The sequence below is a fragment of the Syngnathus leptorhynchus genome, chromosome 4, assembly GCF_054491065.1.
Source record: "Syngnathus leptorhynchus isolate UIUO chromosome 4, UIUO_Slep, whole genome shotgun sequence".
Classification (NCBI taxonomy): Eukaryota; Metazoa; Chordata; class Actinopteri; order Syngnathiformes; family Syngnathidae; genus Syngnathus; species Syngnathus leptorhynchus.
In genome coordinates, this window is record NC_141198.1 from 7,745,520 (window position 1) to 7,765,006 (window position 19,487).

General features: G+C 41.3%; 1 protein-coding gene across 7 annotated transcripts in view; it reads left to right on the top strand.

Moving 5' to 3' along the window:
• Positions 1-14,459, top strand: part of cabin1 (calcineurin binding protein 1) — a 29,170-nt gene extending 14,711 nt beyond the window's left edge. For all 7 annotated transcript variants that reach the window (XM_085909912.1, XM_085909918.1, XM_085909915.1 and 4 more), the window contains 8 exons: positions 3,781-3,944; positions 4,064-4,160; positions 4,233-4,895; positions 6,636-6,710; positions 9,031-9,295; positions 10,651-10,818; positions 11,756-11,958; positions 12,040-14,459. In XM_085909912.1, the coding sequence (XP_085766038.1) occupies positions 3,781-3,944; positions 4,064-4,160; positions 4,233-4,895; positions 6,636-6,710; positions 9,031-9,295; positions 10,651-10,818; positions 11,756-11,958; positions 12,040-12,183 (1,779 nt within the window). In that variant the 3' untranslated portion in view covers positions 12,184-14,459. The remainder of the gene's footprint in view (positions 1-3,780; positions 3,945-4,063; positions 4,161-4,232; positions 4,896-6,635; positions 6,711-9,030; positions 9,296-10,650; positions 10,819-11,755; positions 11,959-12,039) is intronic.
• The last annotated feature ends 5,028 nt before the right edge of the window (positions 14,460-19,487 follow it).

The following is a 19,487-nucleotide window of genomic DNA, read 5'->3' on the forward strand; positions in this document are numbered from 1 at the left end:
AACGGGAGCTCGACAGCGAGCTAGTAGCTCCCATTGGGTTCTAGCAGAGCTCTTTTTGGAAGCAGACCCGTTCATCTCGGTATGACAACTGTCACAGCTTTACTGTGTAATATTTCAAACCAAGCACTATAATAAGACAACCTTGCATAAATGATTGCAAATATGTTTTCATGAGTCACCGAATTGAGCTGCACAAAATGGAAGTCAACGTTGTGGAACGTCTAACTTCTCTTCCATCTTAACTGAAGTCAGGATGGCCTGTCAAGTTTACTGACGGCCAGACAAGTCCTTACGTGTCAGATTTTAAGAAGATACTTTTTTTTTCTTCATCTTCTCTGTGGTGACAGAAATCAAGGTCATGCACAACTGGCACAAATTTACAAACTCAATATGGTGCATAACACATGACGTCATCAACATGAGGTGACATGACTGTTGAGTTCCCAATGCTATGATTGCTTTGCCCGTGCGCACACACGCACACACACACACATTGTTTGCATAGTCCACCCACACAAGCATTTACTCTCTGTGAAATGCCAAATAAAGTGTGTCTTTCCACCCTCATTTTAAACACAAATGTCATTCTGATAGCATCTACTTTGTGCAGGTTTTGGATTATGACAGCTTCACTTCAACTTTGCTAACTTTACTGTAAAAAATATGATGACAATGTTCCACGTAGCAGTTACTCTTGAAATGCTTCCCTCAATTTGACGTATGACTCAAACATTTTTGCATGTTCAGTTGGGCAGTGTGGTGTTTGGAGGTGGAGCTCCACTCGGGAGGACCTTGTTCTCGTTCTTAAGGCAGCGGACAGTGAAACCATTTTTCAAATGTTTTGATTTGCACATTAACGGAAAAGCCCTCACTGTCCGTAGGGATTCCGCTGTCTCTCTTGGCTTTTTTTTGGGTTCAGCTTGACATTTTGCAGCACTTTTTCCCCCTCTCAGCTCAGCACAGGAAACAGGATAAACAAGGTTATGCATGTGTAGTATGTTTATGGTGGCCATCAGGAGAGACACAGTCAGTGTTGAAAGGAAGCAGGTGAGGGCCTCTTGGCTGCGAAAATATGATGTATGCTGTGAACTCTTCAGGCATCTTTGTTTTGTTGTTAATAAGGATTTTGTTTGTAGAAACCTGTCCTTTCCCTTTCATGGTGTGCCAGTCTTTGCAGTGTACACTTATGCATTGGGGCTGTAGTACTCAATTCTTTTTTCAGTCCGTTTATGTTCTCATGTTCTTTTCCTGTTGCTCTGACTTCAGCATGATCATGTTCTTCCCCTCCCCCTGACTGTTATATGCTCCACTCATCTCCTCTCTGTGTTGCTCTTGTTCAGCTTCCTCATTACTCTCTCGCTCCTCTGTTTGTGTGGGTGTGCATTAATAGGCGGGACTTTTTGCTGCTCATCGGTGATTGGCTGGCACAGACCTACAAGGGCTGGTTGAACACTCCGTGTAGTGCGAGAGAAAGCACAGAAGGAGGAGGGGGGGGAGAACTCTAGCAAGCTGGGGTCAGGGGAGAGTGGAGATGGAGTGCGTGGGTGTTTTTGTTTTGAGATGGCAGGAGAGCGATGAGTCTACTGGTCTGTCAGCGGTGTCCTCAGCTCATAGGCCTTGACTTCACTGCTGGCTCTCCTCCTGCCAAGGCAGCTACCGTTCTTCTTCTGTTCCGGTTCTGCTGTGTGCAGCTGAGCTTCCTGCTTTTCTTCCTTTGCGGCTCTCGCTGCCCTCGCGCCCAAATGCAGCCCACCCCTTGCTCTCTGAGCATGAGCTTCTGTTAGGGTGCAGGTGCTGCCAGGGATGCCGTCGCTGCTACCTCCTGCAAGAATCCTTCTGAAAAATACCAGCGTAGGAAACGGGGAATAGCCTTCTTTGGTGATGGTATGTTGCTTTCTGCCCAACTTTTGGAATCACGCTGTGTTAGTTGTGGTGTTTGTGAGACTTTTGATTGATGCGATTAGATGCGGACCAAGTATAGCTTAATATTGTCTTTCTTGTAAGGCTCAAGATGACTCATTGGTACCCTGCACCTGCCAATTGTTTATATTATTGACAGCTAGCTTGGTTTAAAAACATAGCCTAGTTCCTTCCTCAAGTTACACATAGATGGCTGGCGGAATGCCTATGTCGTGATTGCTTAACTGCAGCAATTCTCACTGGTTGCTATGAGTCACATGACCACCAACTTTTCTCTTGTACCAGGGAATATTTTGAGTATTTGCTATTATGATTCTCATGTCGTGACATGTCTCCGTTAAGGTGTTACAAGATCTGGAAAGTTTCTTTGTGAAAGTACATATGTGTTGGATTTGACTCGGATTCGCAAAGCTTGAGGGCAGCTTGCTCCACTTCTCATTTTTGTCACGCACAGACAATGAGCTATCAGTGCTGCTGCTTTTAATCTATACTTTTCTTAACATTTTTTTTACACACTATCCGTATATATTTTTTATTCAGTCTGCATCATTGTGTGGGCTATTGACAACAACATTGTTTATATTTTCTCCTGAAAAAAAGATGCTTAGAAACATTTCAGTTTTACAAATCTACTTTAGCTGTTGTGCTACAGAATAATCTGTGTAAAACCATGGCTTTTGTTTTCCCCGAAACAGATTTGTGTCAATGATGGTTTGAAAGTTCTCTGAACAATCCTCGTCCGTTAGAAATGTTCTCCTTCGCATACTCACCCATGCGTACCTGGACTAACTGGACTATATTTTAAGAGTTGATGTGCCAAATCATTTGTAAAGAATAAATTAGGCATTAAATTCACACCTACGAGGCAGCTGCTACGAATGATAACGGTCCAAAAAATCAATACCGCTCTGTGCATTTTTGGTGGTGGCTTTGTTAGTTTGTCAGTAGGTAGGAAGTTTGTCATTGGGTATGTATAATCGTTTGATAGGTTTCCCTCGCCAAGCTTCTTTCACGTGCTTCATTTCCCTCCAGAATCTTGGAAAATGCCATCTGACCATCTGGAACTGTGTGTTCAGAAGACCACCAGGCTCCCAAGTGCTCCATCTCATTTGTCATGGTCCATGCTGACTGATATGATCATCTTTGTTTTGTCTCGCACACATTTTCAGATGCCAGAATATGCACAGTGTGCTTTCTGACGAACCTAGGCTACCATCTGCACTTGCATTGATTAAAAAAAAAAAAAAAAATTGAGGGGAGATAGATGTAGGCCCATTTTGCCTGCCAAGCCGACACATGCTTACTGAAAAGGTGGACTGGTCCATCAAGGGAAACGTCACGCCTTCTGCAGAGAATAGCTTATGGTTGTTGGCCGCCGTTCTGTGGCCGTGTTGCACTGCTTGGCCACAACTGAGAACTAATGAGGCTTCCTATCATGTGTGCCCAGAGAACACCCTCTCTGTGCCTCCCTCCCACCTCCTACATGTCCAGGCAGTCTGCAAGATCTCCCCTGCAGCCTTTCCATTCCTCATTAGTGCTTCTTTGAATGCCATGTTTTTCACTCACACTTAATTCTATTACTTTCTGCTCTGTTGAGTCTTTCCTTTCAAATATTCTCCTTGGTAATTGTTTCCTTGCACTCGAAACTCCGCAAAGTCTATTGGGTTTCTTACATCTCCAGTAGTAAAGCCACTAGTTGCATCCAGGACTCTATCTCTAAACACCATTTTGTTTCTCGTTTATGCCTACTGTGTTTTTAAATAAAGCTGCAGTTGGTCATACGAAGCAATTGTTATTTGTAGCACAGTCGCAAATTACTGCTCTTTCTGCTCCGAGTTTCAATTTCCTTTCCACCCGCAGGGCATCTGGCGTATTCCAGTAGATGAGATTGATCGCCCAGGAAGTTTTGCATCTCATATGAACCGATCCATTGTCCTCTTGCTGGAGGTGCTATCACGGCTTAAAGACCACGACACCTTGCTGAAAGTGTCTTTCATGCTGCAGAGAACCCCTGATCAGGGAAAGTAAGGGCCAATTTCCTGCAGTGTAACAGTTTTTTTTAATAGACTTTATTCACAGTGCATTTCTTATGTCTTCTCTACTTCCCAACCCACTTCCTTCTCTCTTCTTTGAATCCATCAAGAAAATATTTACGTGATGTTGATCGCCAAGTTTTGGCCAAGAGAGCTTTTTTCCTCAATGTAAAAGTCCTGGAGGACAATCTGAACAGTCTCAGTGGGGTAAGAAAGAACACACCATGTCAGTTTATTTCCCTTTTGCTGCTTGTAACTGGTTGTTCTTTTGGATTTCAGGTGCAGCTTCCCAAAGCAGCGACCCCCTCCATGGGGGAGATGACCACGACGGCCGCATCCAGCAGGCCAAGTTCAGAGGACAGCAAACATGCGCTGCCCAAGAAGCCGGTGCTCACTGACGGGACTTGTACCACTGATGCAGGGCGTAAGGAAAGCTCCCTACCACAAATTCCTCCACCAGCCGTGGATAAAAGTGGCAAAGTTGAGAATCAACCTGCAAAGGTGGAACCTGCTGGGAGTGAGTGCTACAGAACAGGGCCAGAGGAGCCAATGGATTTGGAATCTGGCTATTGGAGGAGACCATCATCAACCACAGATACTCAAGAAACAGAGGCACAGATCTCTCTGGGTGTAATAGAGCCCCAGCAAAAAGTGACTGACAACAGCCGGACATCAGAGCTGTCTCTGGAGGAGCTGAGCATTAGCTCCAGGCAGCAGCAGCTTCAGTCTTTGGCCGGCAAGGTCACTTTGGCAGCTAGCAGCACCGATCAAGGTTTACCACGAAGACCCAGCAGAAAAAGGAAACTTTTAGAGGATGTTGAGTCGGGAAAAACCCTACTACTCGATGCATACAGAGTGTGGCAACAAGGCCAGAAGGTTATGACCTATGACCTTGGTCGCATTGAAAAGATCATGTCGGAGACGTACATGCTCATAAAACAGGTAAAACTCGTTCAGATGTGCCACAAAACATGTTCCCTCATTTGGTGTGTCCTATGCTAGAATTCTTTGGTTCTGCAAAGTCAGGTAAACTTTTATGGCCTTTTTCTTAGATTAAATGACTCCTCACAAACACCTCTTCTTGGAAGACAACGGCTATAAAACACTTTGCAATTTACAGTTTTTAAAGAATATAACAGTTTGGGATGAAAATACTGTTTGGTTGTTCTCTCTTGAGCAATTTAATTATTTGGAATTGATTGTTGTTTTTGCTGATTCAATTCAATAGGCCTGTGACTAAGAAACTAATTTATATCAATAGTATTGATGTTGCTTCTACTCAACAATCGGAAATGGGTTTCTTCCTGAGTACTCCAGCTTCCTTCCACATCCCAAAAATGTGCATATTGAGTTAATTGAAGACTGTTTCTAGGTGTGAATGTGAGTGTGAATGGTTGATTGCTGATACGTACCCTTTGACAGGCAAGGGGGATAGGCTTCAGTTCATCCGGTACTCCAGAGGACAAGTGGCATAGATAATTGATGGATCAAAGGGGTGCGTCCAAATGCATGGTGTAGTCATGGAGAGAAACTGCAATGGAGTGTTTTCTAGAGAACAACTACTAATCAGTCCTGAACCCATCCAATGACGATGTACTGTTTGTTTGAATGTTACAGTTGTCTGACACTGTCGCTGCAGAACAGCCCGAACAAGCTTATTGAGCTGCAGATCAATGTCGGCTGTACAGAAATTTATCGTGTCATTGCCAGAGCACTGGAGTGGGAAGTCGGTAGCCAGAAGGGAGAGACATACACTAACTACAGCAAGAACGTCTCTCGTACAAGCTCAAGTGGGCACAGCACGCAGCTCCTACACAGTAGTCCATTATTTAGACAAGCCACTTTGGATTTTCTAAACTCAAACCAAGCAGACTTCTAGGTTTTAGTTTCCCTTGCTAACTAACATTGCTCCTAAACACTTTAACTACAGACTACTTATTCTGCTTCTGCATATTTACAATGTTTCTTCCTTGCTCATTTTGAGTGTTTTGTTTTCACCCTGTAAAAGGAAGCTTATCTGTTATAGTTGTCAGACCTTTGCTCCATATTTAGACAACTTTGTGCTGTGTGCATTTTTAGGATTTTTCTTTTTTTTTAAATCAAAAATTTGTTTCAATTGAAGTACAAATTATTTTTAAGTGTTTGAATACACAATAACATTATTTGTTTGAAGGTATTTTTCCTCATATATAGGATATAGGATAAGCTACTATATTGGAATAAATAAGACACAGCAAATATTTTGAGAAATGATTGAAAGTAGAGGTAGTGTTTATCTTCATTGAGACATGGAAAGCATTGGCAACATCAACCAGCCCTAAAAAAATAAACTACAAAATCCCGCCTTTTGGGGATCGAGCTTTTACGCCCAACAGCTGATTGGAAGGAACATTATAGCTGTGTGACTGATCAGCATTACCGGTACTGCTAATTGCACCGTGTTTTGCCGTCGTCAAGCTCGACAACGCCCACATGCTAAGCGTCCACTCATAGCAACCGCTGCAAACGGTGCCTAACTCTGCTGAATCGATCTTACACAGAATTGGAAATCCATAGTGACTGTGCATTTAGTCCATTAGACCCATGCAAGAAAGAGTACATTGAAAGAGGTTTGTGAAGAGAGGGCACCTAAAAGATTCTCACTGTCCTTAATGGCTATTCTTCCTCTTCTTCTTGCTTCAGGTTGATGAGGATGTGGCTCTGGACCAGGCTGTGAAGTTTTGCCAGATACAGTTGGCTACTTCTGCTCAACGACAGGTACAGCCAGCTCATCTCTCTTACTCACCGCGGATGCGTGAACATACGTTCCCAGCCGCACACTCACATTGTCATCTCAGTCTCACTTGAATCCACTCTAAAAAGTTCTCCGACCCTGTGATGACTAGTGACATAAATGTTTTTTTTTTTAAAAAGTTAAAGTAACACTATGTTTGTGTCAGTGTGGTTTGGTAGAACTGCTCCAAACGGCGAGAATCAAGGTTGCGATATAGGTTAATGATTTTTTCCATTCATCATTTAAAAATTCCCAGAGACACATTTTAAAATCTTGTCCAAAGTATTCTTTGAATAGTGAATTCAGTTTTCCCTCAATGTCGTGTTGTTTTAGTAAAGGGAGCACCGGTTTACTTCCATTTTCACTTTTGTTGTCATGGCGAGGTGTTGTTGAAAAATATTTGCCTGAATTCAGCGCGTGTGTGCGTCATGAGGTAAATTGTGCCAAACTGATTAATAATTTGGTAATCCCCAAATTTAGACGCCAGCGTTAAATATAACCCAGTGAAATTCCCTATTGGCATTTGTGGCTTACTAACTATTTCCTATTATGTCATTGATTTCAGCATAGCAACAGTTTGCCTGTCCCTTACCTGTACAGAAGCACAGTCACAATTCAATCTTGGCAAAAATCTTTTCATAAAAGAAAAAGAGAAACTGGATTTTTTTTAAATTGCTTAACTTACACTTCGAGGGGGGGAAAAAAAAAAGATCCCTACCACAATACATTCGGTGCCGTATTTGCTCTGCCCATTGCCAATTACTTCTCTTCATCACGTCCTAACAAAAGAGGAGAGTGTGCATCTGGCGGCCGCCTATTTCCGCAGCCTAATCTACCAGCTGGCTACGTGGAATCATTGTGCTGCCTGTAGCAAATGTGAGGAGACACCTCTGTGCTCCAGGCCCCAACATGAACATTCTGTGCCTGCTTCTTTTACACGTTTCTTCAAGCCCACACGAGTAGATTGCCAAGGTGCCTATGTAACACTAAGGATGAACATTGGCTGTGCTGTTTTTATTTCTTGATTTCATCTGTCAGAACAACGCCATCCAAATCTGATTTAGGCCAGTGTCAATAACTGCAAAGAACCTTTTTTAGTTCTGTCCAAGAATAATTTCCTTCCACTGTACCAATGATTGGGAAAAACAAATAATTAGTAGTTCTTGGATCACTTTTTAAATCTTAACTTAAAAAAAAAATATCGTACATAAATACTGTAGTTTCTCAGCAATTCCTTTCACACCTAAACTTGAAATGCTTCTGTTCAACAACATGTAAATAGCTGCCTGCTCCCCCACTAAATCTCTTAAACCTTCATTCAGTCATATTTGACATGATCAACCATTGATTAATTGATTATTAATTTTTATTATTAACCAATTCTAATCATCCCTGGTCTGTCAGAACCTAGACTGGGTGTGTGTTATATGTTACCTTTTTCTAAGAGAGACATTTGCTAATATATACTCGAATTCCAAAGAAGTAGGGATGCTGAATAAAATGTAAAAAAAAAAAAAAAGAACAGAAAACCAATAGGTTGAAAAGGATTTGCACATTATTGTAATCCGTTTTTGACGTTACGTTTTGCCTTCATTGGAATTGGGGTTTGTTCTGAATAGTGTCAATTGTGCTGATGCTTAATTAATGAGTGAATCATCAAAGCTGGAGCATGCTTGAAACTTCTGACACGACTGTAACGGTGTCATTTTTGTTCATGCTTTGGGAAGGTTCCTCTGCAATGTGAGTCCCCAGAATTTGAAAACAATAAGACCCAGGGAAGAACAGGCTTTGGGATTCTCTTCAATTCCTTTCTCATCCATTTTAAAAAGGAGGATGAGAGAAAGTACTCATTTCTGCTAAATGTGCTCCACTGTTGCCATGGCAGCAGCTATGGGAGCCTGCCCACTGTTGTCACAGGTTGTTTGTGCAACTCTTGTTTTTTGTTAGTGGTCCTCTGAAAAAAAAATCAGGAATTGAACAGGGAGGGATTCAGAGGAGCCAGTCCACTGTTGTCACAGGTTGTTTGTGCAACTCTTGTTTTTTGTTAGTGAAAAAAAATTCAGGAATATAACAGGGAGGGATTCAGAGCTAGCACATCACCAGAGGGAAGTGATAATTCTTGCTAGAGGAGATAGACTCCGATCCGAACCTTTGCTCATTTGGATCCTTTGACTGAGAGATTTGGATCATATTCTCCCTCAAAGTTAGAGGATGCACATTTTTTTAAGAAATCTACCTGAGTTAAGTTCTGCTGGTGCATCCCTAGTCAGTGAGACCTTCTCCTAACAACCCCTCTTCCTGCAGCCCACGTGTGACGCTCCTACCACGCCTAAATACAAGGAGCACAGAGATCTCTTCTTCCCTACCGCTCTGACAACGCCGGTTCTGCTCAGCCACGCCACGTGCCACCCATTGTCCAACCAGGAAGGTCAAGCCAAAGTGATGTTTGAGCCCCTGAGCAAGTTACCCAGACCTCAAACGTCGTCGGGCTTCCATGATCAGCAACCACAGAGAAGAATGGCATGCCACCCTGCAGCAGCAGCAGCTCTGTCCTTCCTACAACACACAGGTATAGTGAGATCCACTTCATTTGTAATTGTCCATCAAAGGCTGGTGTCACTTAGTAGGAGCTCTTAAATGGAGGGTGGCTGGACCAGCAGAGGGCGCCTGTCAACTTCTTTAGTGCTATTGCATAATAATAGCTTAACACTGTTCACTCGCACGCTTTATTTTAGACCCGGTAACTCAGCGGCTTGACTTAATTTTTTCACTTATTTTCATCAAAGCATGTACAGATGATTTCTGTAAAAAGTCAGCAACACTTACTCGAGCAGTTGCCTTATATTCAAGTTCGGAATTTCCGTTATGGTAGTAATGTGGCATTAATAGTCGCAGGGGAAAAAAATGGAGGGGTACATCCTCGACTGGTCGCTTGCCAATCACAGGTCACATAGAGACAAATATCCCCTCACACTGCATTCATACCAATGGACAATTCAAAATTGCCAATTGCTTTTTTGAACATGATACCAAACTAATGGGCCAGAAGAAAACACACGCATAAAGAGAACAAACAATTTCCACACAGGAAGAGCGGAGCCGAGATTCGAAACCCAAACCTAAAAACACTGAAGGGATCATGCTAACCACTGGTGCATCATGATGCCAAATAAAACCAGTCGTAAAAGCAATGCATATATTGTTTAGTATCAAATGAACTAAGATGCCACTAGATGTCAGTGAAGAGCTTCTTCATATAGCTTGATTTAGCTCTCAAGGCAAGTCTATTCCTCATTCTTATTTTAATGAGTTTACACTTTACAGCATTAATAAATCCATTAATGGGTGTGCGCAAGTCATAGCTGTAAATCACACGTGTCTGCATAATTTATATTTCTCAATTCTAATGAAGCCTTAATATTGAGTTAGTGGCTTAACAAAGTTTCAGTGTTTGGGAGATTATGAGCAGTTTTTCTGTAGTCACATAACAAAATTGAGGCAATTTGGAGGTTAGAACATTTGCACAAATTAATAGTTAGACCCTATTCATGCAGAAGCTTGAATATGTATTTGTTTCTTTTTATCTGTCACAGCTGCAGGGCATTTTTTTTCTTTTTAATAAAAGTCATCAAGTGTAAAATTGCATGGTACGATTCTTAGAATATTGACGTCAGTGTTTGCTATGTCCAAGAAACACTGCAATCTCCATCTATTGGTTGCATTCAATCAATAAAAAGATTCAATCAGTATTGACGTCAAGGATGTCTGAGTTTTGACAAAGCCGCAGCCAAGATGACATTTTAATAGAATGATGGTCTTCTGATTTTTATTTTATTTTTTTTAACAAATGAACAGAAAGAATCAGTTTGATCTGATCATGGAATTTAACAAATTTTTGTTATTACTCCCCCACCCCCACCCCAGAAGAGCGTGAGGAGCCCACAGAGGGACTCTTGTACCGACAACAGGAATCGCACCTCTGTCAACAGATGAAACTGGCCACTGTGTCCCAAGCACGGGAAGCAGCAGCAGCAGCCGGTTGGTTCCGTGAGGAGACGGCCACATGTAGCAGCAGCACGCAGCAGTGTCCAGGTCAGCAACACAGCAGGATGCTTACAAGTTACCTTTACTACTTATGGATGCACAAGAAGCATTTTATAGCAATATATTTTTCTTATATTTCCCTTTATAAAGTCAGTTTGAGTGCAAGATAATTTGGAACATTCTGACCCATTTTTCAATAATGTGAATATTGGATTTTACGACTATGTAAACACAGAAACGACAAAATGAAAGATGAGAGACTATTCTTTAATAACAAAATAGTTTGTTTCGACCTTATTTTTGGTCATCAGCATGGAACATGGGTTGGAGGTTAAAAAAAAAAAAAAGAACACAGAAAAGCTTTTTGCGAAAAGTTATATTTTATGGCAATAGTGACGTTTATCCTAATCATTTTTGCTGTAGTGACAACTCCTTTATAAAATAATAACAACAATAAAAATATGCTTTTAATGCAACATAATATATCTAGAAAAATATCACCAGTGTAAGGATTTTACATTTGTCTCGTAGTAGTATTTAGTCCTCCACGTGCGTATTTGTGCATGTGTGTACATTTGTGTTGAAATTTAAATGTAATCTTGTCTTGTTTTCACGAGGTGCTTGTAACATTGTCTTTCCATTCCAACGATTCACCATGTTTATGGGTTTCCGCATTCCATTTGGATTACATTGGGACCAGTGATTTCACCCAAAACAAATGCAAGGCTACCATCTGCTGACGTCTTTTACCAGTACAGTTTAATTTCCAAACCAGTTTCCCAAAATAAACACGACTGTTCAAAGGTTCGAGTGTCGCTTAGAAATGTCCTTTAGAAAAAGAAAAAAAAACCACTACTGTGTCCAACTGTGTCCAAGTTCAGAGTAATGTGACTTGAGAAGCTCCATTGTACTAAATAGAATTTAATGGTGGCCATTCATTTAAGTAGACCAATGACCAGTGTGGTGTGCACATGTTTCTCCCCAGACCAGCAGCACTATGCCAGCAGTGATCTGTCAAAGCTTCCAGACCCCAGTCGAATCCGCTCCCGCATCCCGCCTAACATGCCAAAGCTCTTCATCCCCTCAGCTGTCACCAAGTTCCCCCCAGAAATCACAGTGACACCCCCCACGCCCACGCTTCTCTCTCCCAAAGGCAGCATTTCTGAGGAAACCAAACAAAGACTCAAGGTAGGATTCAGAACGTCACTTTCGATTCTGCGCGCGTCCCGCGGCGCTCATCTGTGACCCTTACTGTCCGATCCCGGACAGAACGTCATCCTGTCGTCGCAGTCTGCCGCCACGGTCAAGAAGGACACTCTGAGCCAGCCTTCCTTGGAAGTGCAGGAGACGTCTAGCCAGGAGTCGTCGTTCGAGAGCGAGTCGGACGAGGAGGACGATTACATGGACATCTGAGCATCACCAGGTCGCCTGTGTGGAAACCCCTTTGGGCATTTATTCCATATCCGTCAAATCTAACTTAAGGTCCATGTACCAGCATTGCCCTCACTAGTTGGACAATTCAGCGCTCTTTCATAACCTTACCTGCAGTGCACTGGTAACACCATAGGCCCAACTGGTCAGCGTGTAAACATATTGCCATAGCATGGGAAATGTGTCACAACTCAACTTTTGTCATTCAGTTGGAGTCCCAGTAACATGTATCATATTGACAGCAGAAACTAATGCGGATGTTTTCAAACCTTTTATACGACCTAGTCCTAAGAGTAAAACCGGTTATAAAAAGCTCAAACCGACTGAACTGTACTTGGGCAGTAAGTTGCAAGAGTGATTCCAAGTTTCAGAATCACTCAAATACAGTCATACAACAGTTTTGCCTCACAAGCTTTGCCAAAGTTTCCATACTAGTGATTGCACTAAAACGTGGAACTTCAATGTGACATTAAAGATCAGGAGTACATATAAGTGATTACATTGCGGGCTTGTACATGGACCTTAAGGTGAATGTCAAGGATATCCAAGAAATCCTCAACCAGCTTTTCTGTCCGAGCAGACCGCTCTCTTATCAAGCCCCCCCGCGCCACTGTCACATACTTGCAGCTTCAGTCTTGATTTCTGTAATTGTTCCACCTTGCCCATCAACTGAGAGATGCAGTATTCTTCTAGTTGGCTATGACAGTGTTGCCCCAGTTTGTTTGAATCACCACAGCTTTAGTCTCAGCAGTTTGGTACATGCCGTCTATGCAGATCACGGCGGCACGCTCAAGCAGACTGTCACCCTTTTATGCATCATCACTTAACGCGGTCTGCACCTTCGTCCAGCTCTTGGGATAAGGACCAATTCCCGTTGTGATATATTTCAATGGAACACAAACACAGGTGACAGAAGGACAGTCACCGCACCACGCCGAAACTTGTAGCACATGGGAAATGTTTACACTCGACATTTTGTTCAGTAGAGCACTCACGTGTGCTGCTTTTGTACTCGCCGTGTTCCTTGCAAGACAATGTTTTTTTTGTTTTGTTTTTTTATCGGGAGTACATTAGTAGCCGTGAGGTTCTCACCGGGGAGACGCCCGTCACCAGCACTGATGTAAATGATGTTGAAAGAGGACATTTTGTACATATCGTAATCCAAATACCTTTGGGAGGTGAGACTGGCTTTCCATACCCTTCACAAAATTTGCTAGAATTCAACATGCATGCTGAAATGGTGTCTCTAAATGTTGACGCCTTTTCATTGGTCAATTTGTCGTGTTACTCAGTGGAAGACAACAGAATGTTTTTTTTACTATTTGTTTTCTATCAAACTAAGGGTATTTACTGGGTTGTTTTGTTTTCTGAAAAAAAGAATGAAATTGTAAATGAAAACCTGTAAATGATTAATCTTGTCAAAACCCCTTTTTTTTTTTTTTTTTTACTGTTATTTCTTTACATGGTTGTTGCAATGAGGCGTGAGATACAGTATATTTTTATTTTGTCCGTTGCGCATTTGGAAATGTATCAAAGCTGAGAGGCAAATTGTCTGGCCTCAGTCCATTATGGAACTCTTAACCAAAAATATATTTTAAAAATGTCTCAACTTAGCTCTGCTATAGGCTATTCAAATACATCCATATGTCATAGTACATGGAGCAATGCAGCAGATAGGACAGTGTTTATATCTTTGGTGAGTTTAAGGCCCGCGGAAGTGTTGGGAAGACCAACGCCGAGCGACAGTGACACCGCAACGCATGTTGACATGTGACATCATTGTCAACCAATATAATCTGTCATATGAAATTTACATGACATCTTCCTGCATGTTTCAGCACTTCCTTTCTATCTTACCATTTTGCACATGTAAAATCAAATCTTCCATTCCACTGTCATAAAATGATGACTACTGCTTGGCTCAAAGTACAGCTTAACTCCTACTTTATGTATTTGGCCTCATCTTCATTGGGAAATTTTTTTACAAACACTTGAATAGGTTGAGTTATTTAAACCCTGACAGTATGAATCAAGCATTTGAAGGCATGTTCAATAAAAGATAAAGCCTCAATAACAAATGTTTTTCAGATGTTTGCCTCCTTACAATATTGTCCACCAGATACACAAAACAATTTCTCTCAAATTACTTACAATATCTTATGACATTATCGGACAACGTTTTCTTGCTCGAGTACATTCATGCTGTGTAATGCCTGTTTCAAAGTGCTGCTAAAAATGACTGACGCTGCAGCCAAACATTTATTAAAGACATTTAAACATTAAACATTTATTATTAATGATAAAGTACATTTATTTCACATCTTCTTTAGCAATAAAAAGCCATCCAAATTTTTGTGTGACATATCAAGATGCTGCTTGGATGTTATGACTACTGCACAGGTGTGCCATAAGTTGAACACTGTAAAGGGCAACTACGAAATGTGCAGTTTCGGCTGCCCTCAGGTATAATGGCGTTTAGAATGAAACATTCAAAAGAATTTTTTTTTAGTAAAAATAAATAATTGCATTAAAAGCACACTTAACGATTTAAACATTCCAAATCACCTTCTAACCATATGTATGATGCCATTTTATATATGGACCTCATTTGATCATACGTGCAAACGCATGCTCTTAATAGACTTCATTTTTCACAAAATATTTCTCAATACATGTATTCAGCCTAAATAAAAAAAAAATCAAAACATAATCACATACTACTGTGGTTGTTTTTTTGTTTTTTTTTACAGTGCAAAGAGCTCTCATAAAAAGTACCATTGTGGTTGGAGAATTTTTTTTTACATTACATACATAAAACCAGCTCGGTCAAAATGTTATTATTAAAATACTGTTGTTTTCTTCTTTTTTATTGTCAACCTTAAAAATTCTTCTTCAAAAAAAAAAACACTGAGACACCTTTTAAAAATGTACCTGAAAAAAAATGTGAGTCTCAAGAGTCCACTGAGAATGTAGTCGGCAGTTGCCCATCCCTGGTCTGAATGCGATAAATACAATGACGTACTGCTGGCCATGACGCCTATTAGCCAGAGGCTGAGCTGCACTGTTGTTAGTTACAGACTAGCAATGCCATTTGCCTGCACTTACCGAATATGTTCATGTGGGAATTCTAATAATCAACTCCTTTGTATGACATCATTGTCTGCATCTGATTGTCTACCTCTTAGTATTTCTCAAATCGAAACAGTTTTTCCTGAACAGACCACCCTGCTTACCACTTTGGTGCTCAAAGGGCTTGTACACTCGGGTGTGAAGTCTGCGACACGAGGGAAGTCATTAGTCTTCATTAGCAACTTCCAGCAGTTTTTTATGAAGTGCTGTGAAGTTGTCATTTGCCCCTTTGCCCGAGTGAGATGTGGGCTTTGTTTTCTTATTTGGGGGGACCAAATGTGAGCATAGCCGGCCCCCGTTTTCTGTATGGGCCACTCAACTTGATTCCAAATACAGATCTAACCTCTAAGGCTGCAGTTAATGTTGGATTCTCCATGGTGTCCTAAATCACCCATGAGGTTTTGATATATATGTGTGCCCCCCCCCCCCACACACACACACTTGAGCTTGTCCCATCATGGCGTTGCATCCAGCCATGAGGCTCCTATCTCTACGAAGCCCTCAAAGTGGCCACTTAGGCATCAAAAGGGCATGTTGCATTGCTAATGTCAGCGAAAGGTGTGAGATTTCTCGTCAGTCCACTCCAGGGGCTCTTTATTGGGCTGCTAGAGAGCCGTCTGATCCTCAGCCCGGGCTGTATATCGGCAGCTGTTAACAGTAGAGCACAGGGGGATCCGTGCAGTTAAAGCAAATGGCCGAAAAGGAGATCTAGGCCCCTGGTCGTCTGACTGCGTGTGGGCGACGATTGAGAAAAGATACCCGTCAGTCCAGCTTGCGTCTAAGTTTTACTTGGGTCTGATGGCCCAGTTTTGTCCCAAGGGCCACGCTGAGGACTCACTAGTCGTCCCCCCCCCCCCCCCAGTATGTTATGGAATTGCCACTGCTAAAACGCTTTTAGGGCTGATCCACCTTTGACTCCCAAATAAGATAAAAAGCTTGAGCAGCACAGTGAAATTTTATTTGCAATTGTGTACTGATCATTTCATGCGGCCAACCCCTCACATTTTTGTAATCGTTTTTTTATTATTGTTAATTGTGCATGAGTCAGATGACATTGTAAAAAGAAAAGTTTGGGTGAAGGCAACAAATATCAATAACATTTATGTTGGATAATTGAAGTTTTGCTGTTATGAAAATTAGCTTTCTTGCATTTCACAACAGAGTTTTCAGAACTGTTCTCCCATCTATAACTACAACTTAAAGATATGTTTAAAAACAACTCACCAAATTGTTTTGCTTGCTTTGATATGCTAACTAAAATTGTTGCCAGGAATTTTAATCATTTAGATTTGAAATACTGTTTTAGCCCCCCCAAAAAGGTGTTTTTAATGTTGTTGATCAATGTGACTAAATAGGCAAGAAGGTAGGTTCATTATATAAACAAAAAAGAAAGAAAAAAAATGGTAAAATTCAGTTGTATTGTAATTAGAAGGTACCAAAAAGACCCTAAAATAACATTTACCGCTCGCACACAAAAAGTCACACACACCAAAAGGCCTCTCACTCACACCCAAAAAGCTCCCACACACCAGAAAGCAGCTCTCGCACATGAAAAAAGATCTCTTGCAGGGGAAAAAAATGCAATCTTTTTTTTTTTTGTGTGTTAGACCATTTCTTCTGGAAGGAATTTTATCGGAGCACTTTGCATAAACAATAGTTACAAATATTGTAAAGTAAACTAATAAGACACGAGCCACCACCAACGGCTTAAAATGCAGCGAGCAATGATGATAAAACAGACGGAAATTAAAACACGCATACTTAAGGACATAGGGAAGCTATGAATTAAAACTCTGTACACTATATAAATAAAGTTGTATTGTATATGGGACTAGTACTTGTAATTGGTGGTGTACTGCAACACTTTGGCACATTAGTATATCATCATCTGCATCAGGAAGAAAGATCATTGTGTCTTTTTTCTTTTTTGCTATTGTGTTATTTTACTATATCGAAAGTACTGCAGGTATTGGTACGGGTGAGTACTTAAAGAGTGAATGCATGCACTGGTATGGTTCTGAAAAAAGTGGTATAGAACATCCCAACGCTACACTAGACTACGCTACGCTACACTACACCATACCATACTATACTACTATACACTGGGTGCTGAATTATGAGGCAAATTGTATATTTGAGGATTAATTTTGGTTTTGAGCAACTACAGTGCTCTCGGTCAACCAAAATGTTAACAAACCTTTAACTTAAATATTTAAAAAATACAAGTGACATTCTGGCTTTCTTGGGAAAATGTCATTGTGTGTACAATTATTAGGTAAATATTAGTAAGCAGAATTATGATGCAACTAAAGTAAAAATGGAAATGTTCCCATCTCACTTGTTTATTTGTATTTGTTCGAATGAGAATAATAAATTAACAACTCAAAATTTATGAATTAAGATTAAAAAAATAATAATAATCTGTGATTTTAAAAAATCAGTACTGTACTACTACTTGAAGAAAGTGTGTTCTAAAAACTGGAAGTTGGTTAATTTGAGTTATTTTTCCTTTTAATTTTAGAGTTAATTTGAAGTCCACCTTTAACACGGAAAAGTCCAAGCAGCTCATCTTAAATAATACCAGCCCATACCAGTACCCCGCCCGCCTCCACCTTGCAAGCGTCTGATTGGAAATAGAGCTCTGATCCAGCCACGGTTCCAGCAGGTCCGTCAAGAGTCACTCTCATCTCATCAGTCCATAAAATCTGTCTCCTAATATTTCCTCACCCAGTCTTGATGTTTCAACATGTATGTCTTGCTCAGTCAGATGTCAATAACTTCTGTAATTTGGCCATGTCTGGAACTTCTGGGAGCTCCAAGTAGATTGAAATTTCCGAAATATTGTAGCACTGAAGGATAATGGGTTCCTGGTAGCTTCATGTTTCAGTTTTCTCAAATCTTTGCCATCAATTTGCGTGTTTTTTCCTTAACATGTTTCCTGCGACCGAATAGCTTAACAATTTCAAGAGTGCTGCAACTTTTTGCAATTTATAACTTGTCAGTCTTGCCTAATAATTCTGCACCCAGTGTACGATGCATTTAAATGTAGCCAAGATTGTTTTTCAGTGTAATCCTGGGAGATACGGACTGACCTTCCTCAGGCCTTTGGGGTGGTGTGAGGAGTAGTAAACAACATTACTTGACACATTATTTGACGTTAAGCGGTGTAAAGTGGTGTGTAGATAAATTAAGGTGAAACTCTATTTACCTTCGACAAGATGTAAAAAAAAAACGCTGAGCTCGACCAATGACCTCTGACTGGGTTGACGAGGATGTCCTTGTCCTAAGTGCTAAATGGTAAGTGAGGAGAGCCACACGCAACCTGTGATTAATCTAACTCTTCGCTAACAACTGGTTGCACATAAGGAATATAAACTTCTTCAAGACCAATGTCGTGCCACTGCGGCACGACGGAAGAGGGTGTTAAGAGTGAAGGGGGTTGTTCTGAGAGAAGCCCGCATTTAACGCTTGTAAAATGATCGTACGGAGCTCTCTGTATCTTTAAGTGCATCATTACGAGCCGCGTGTTATTTTCCTTTTCATCGACCCGGGTGCCAAAGTGTCAAAACAAGACAGTCAATATTTTCACAGGGAATCTTAACCGCACCCTGATATTTCTGATTGCTCCGTGTTAAATGTGTTCCCTTTTCCATACAGTTACTGAAGCGGCTTTTGTGCAGAGGTGTTAAGAGAAGGCTCTGTATGTATGCAGCAGGGGGGAAACAATGAGGAAAGTTAAGAGGAAGTGGGATGACTGTGCAACAAAAAAAAGCTTGACACAGACGTAAAAAAATCACTTCAATTCAAATGACGTGGCCCGCATTAACATGCTGTGACACAAGCCGAGACGGGGCCTTCGTATGACACTCGGGAATTCGCTTGCGTGCAAACGGCGGAAAGGACGTCCGGGTTGTTGCGGCGGGTTTTTATTGTTTGTCCCTCCTGTCCCATTCAGGGCTGACTTTGGGCTTGTGGTGCTAACTGGTTGTTAATTGGCAGGCTTTCGGCACATGCAGAAAGTAGCTCCTCGAAGGGAAACTAGCCTAATGAGATTATCTGTCAGAGCGTGGGCCTGTCTAGACAGACCCAATACACACACACACACACATTAGTGGCAGTTCTCAGAAACGAGAGGACGCCCTCAGGTAAAATGTACC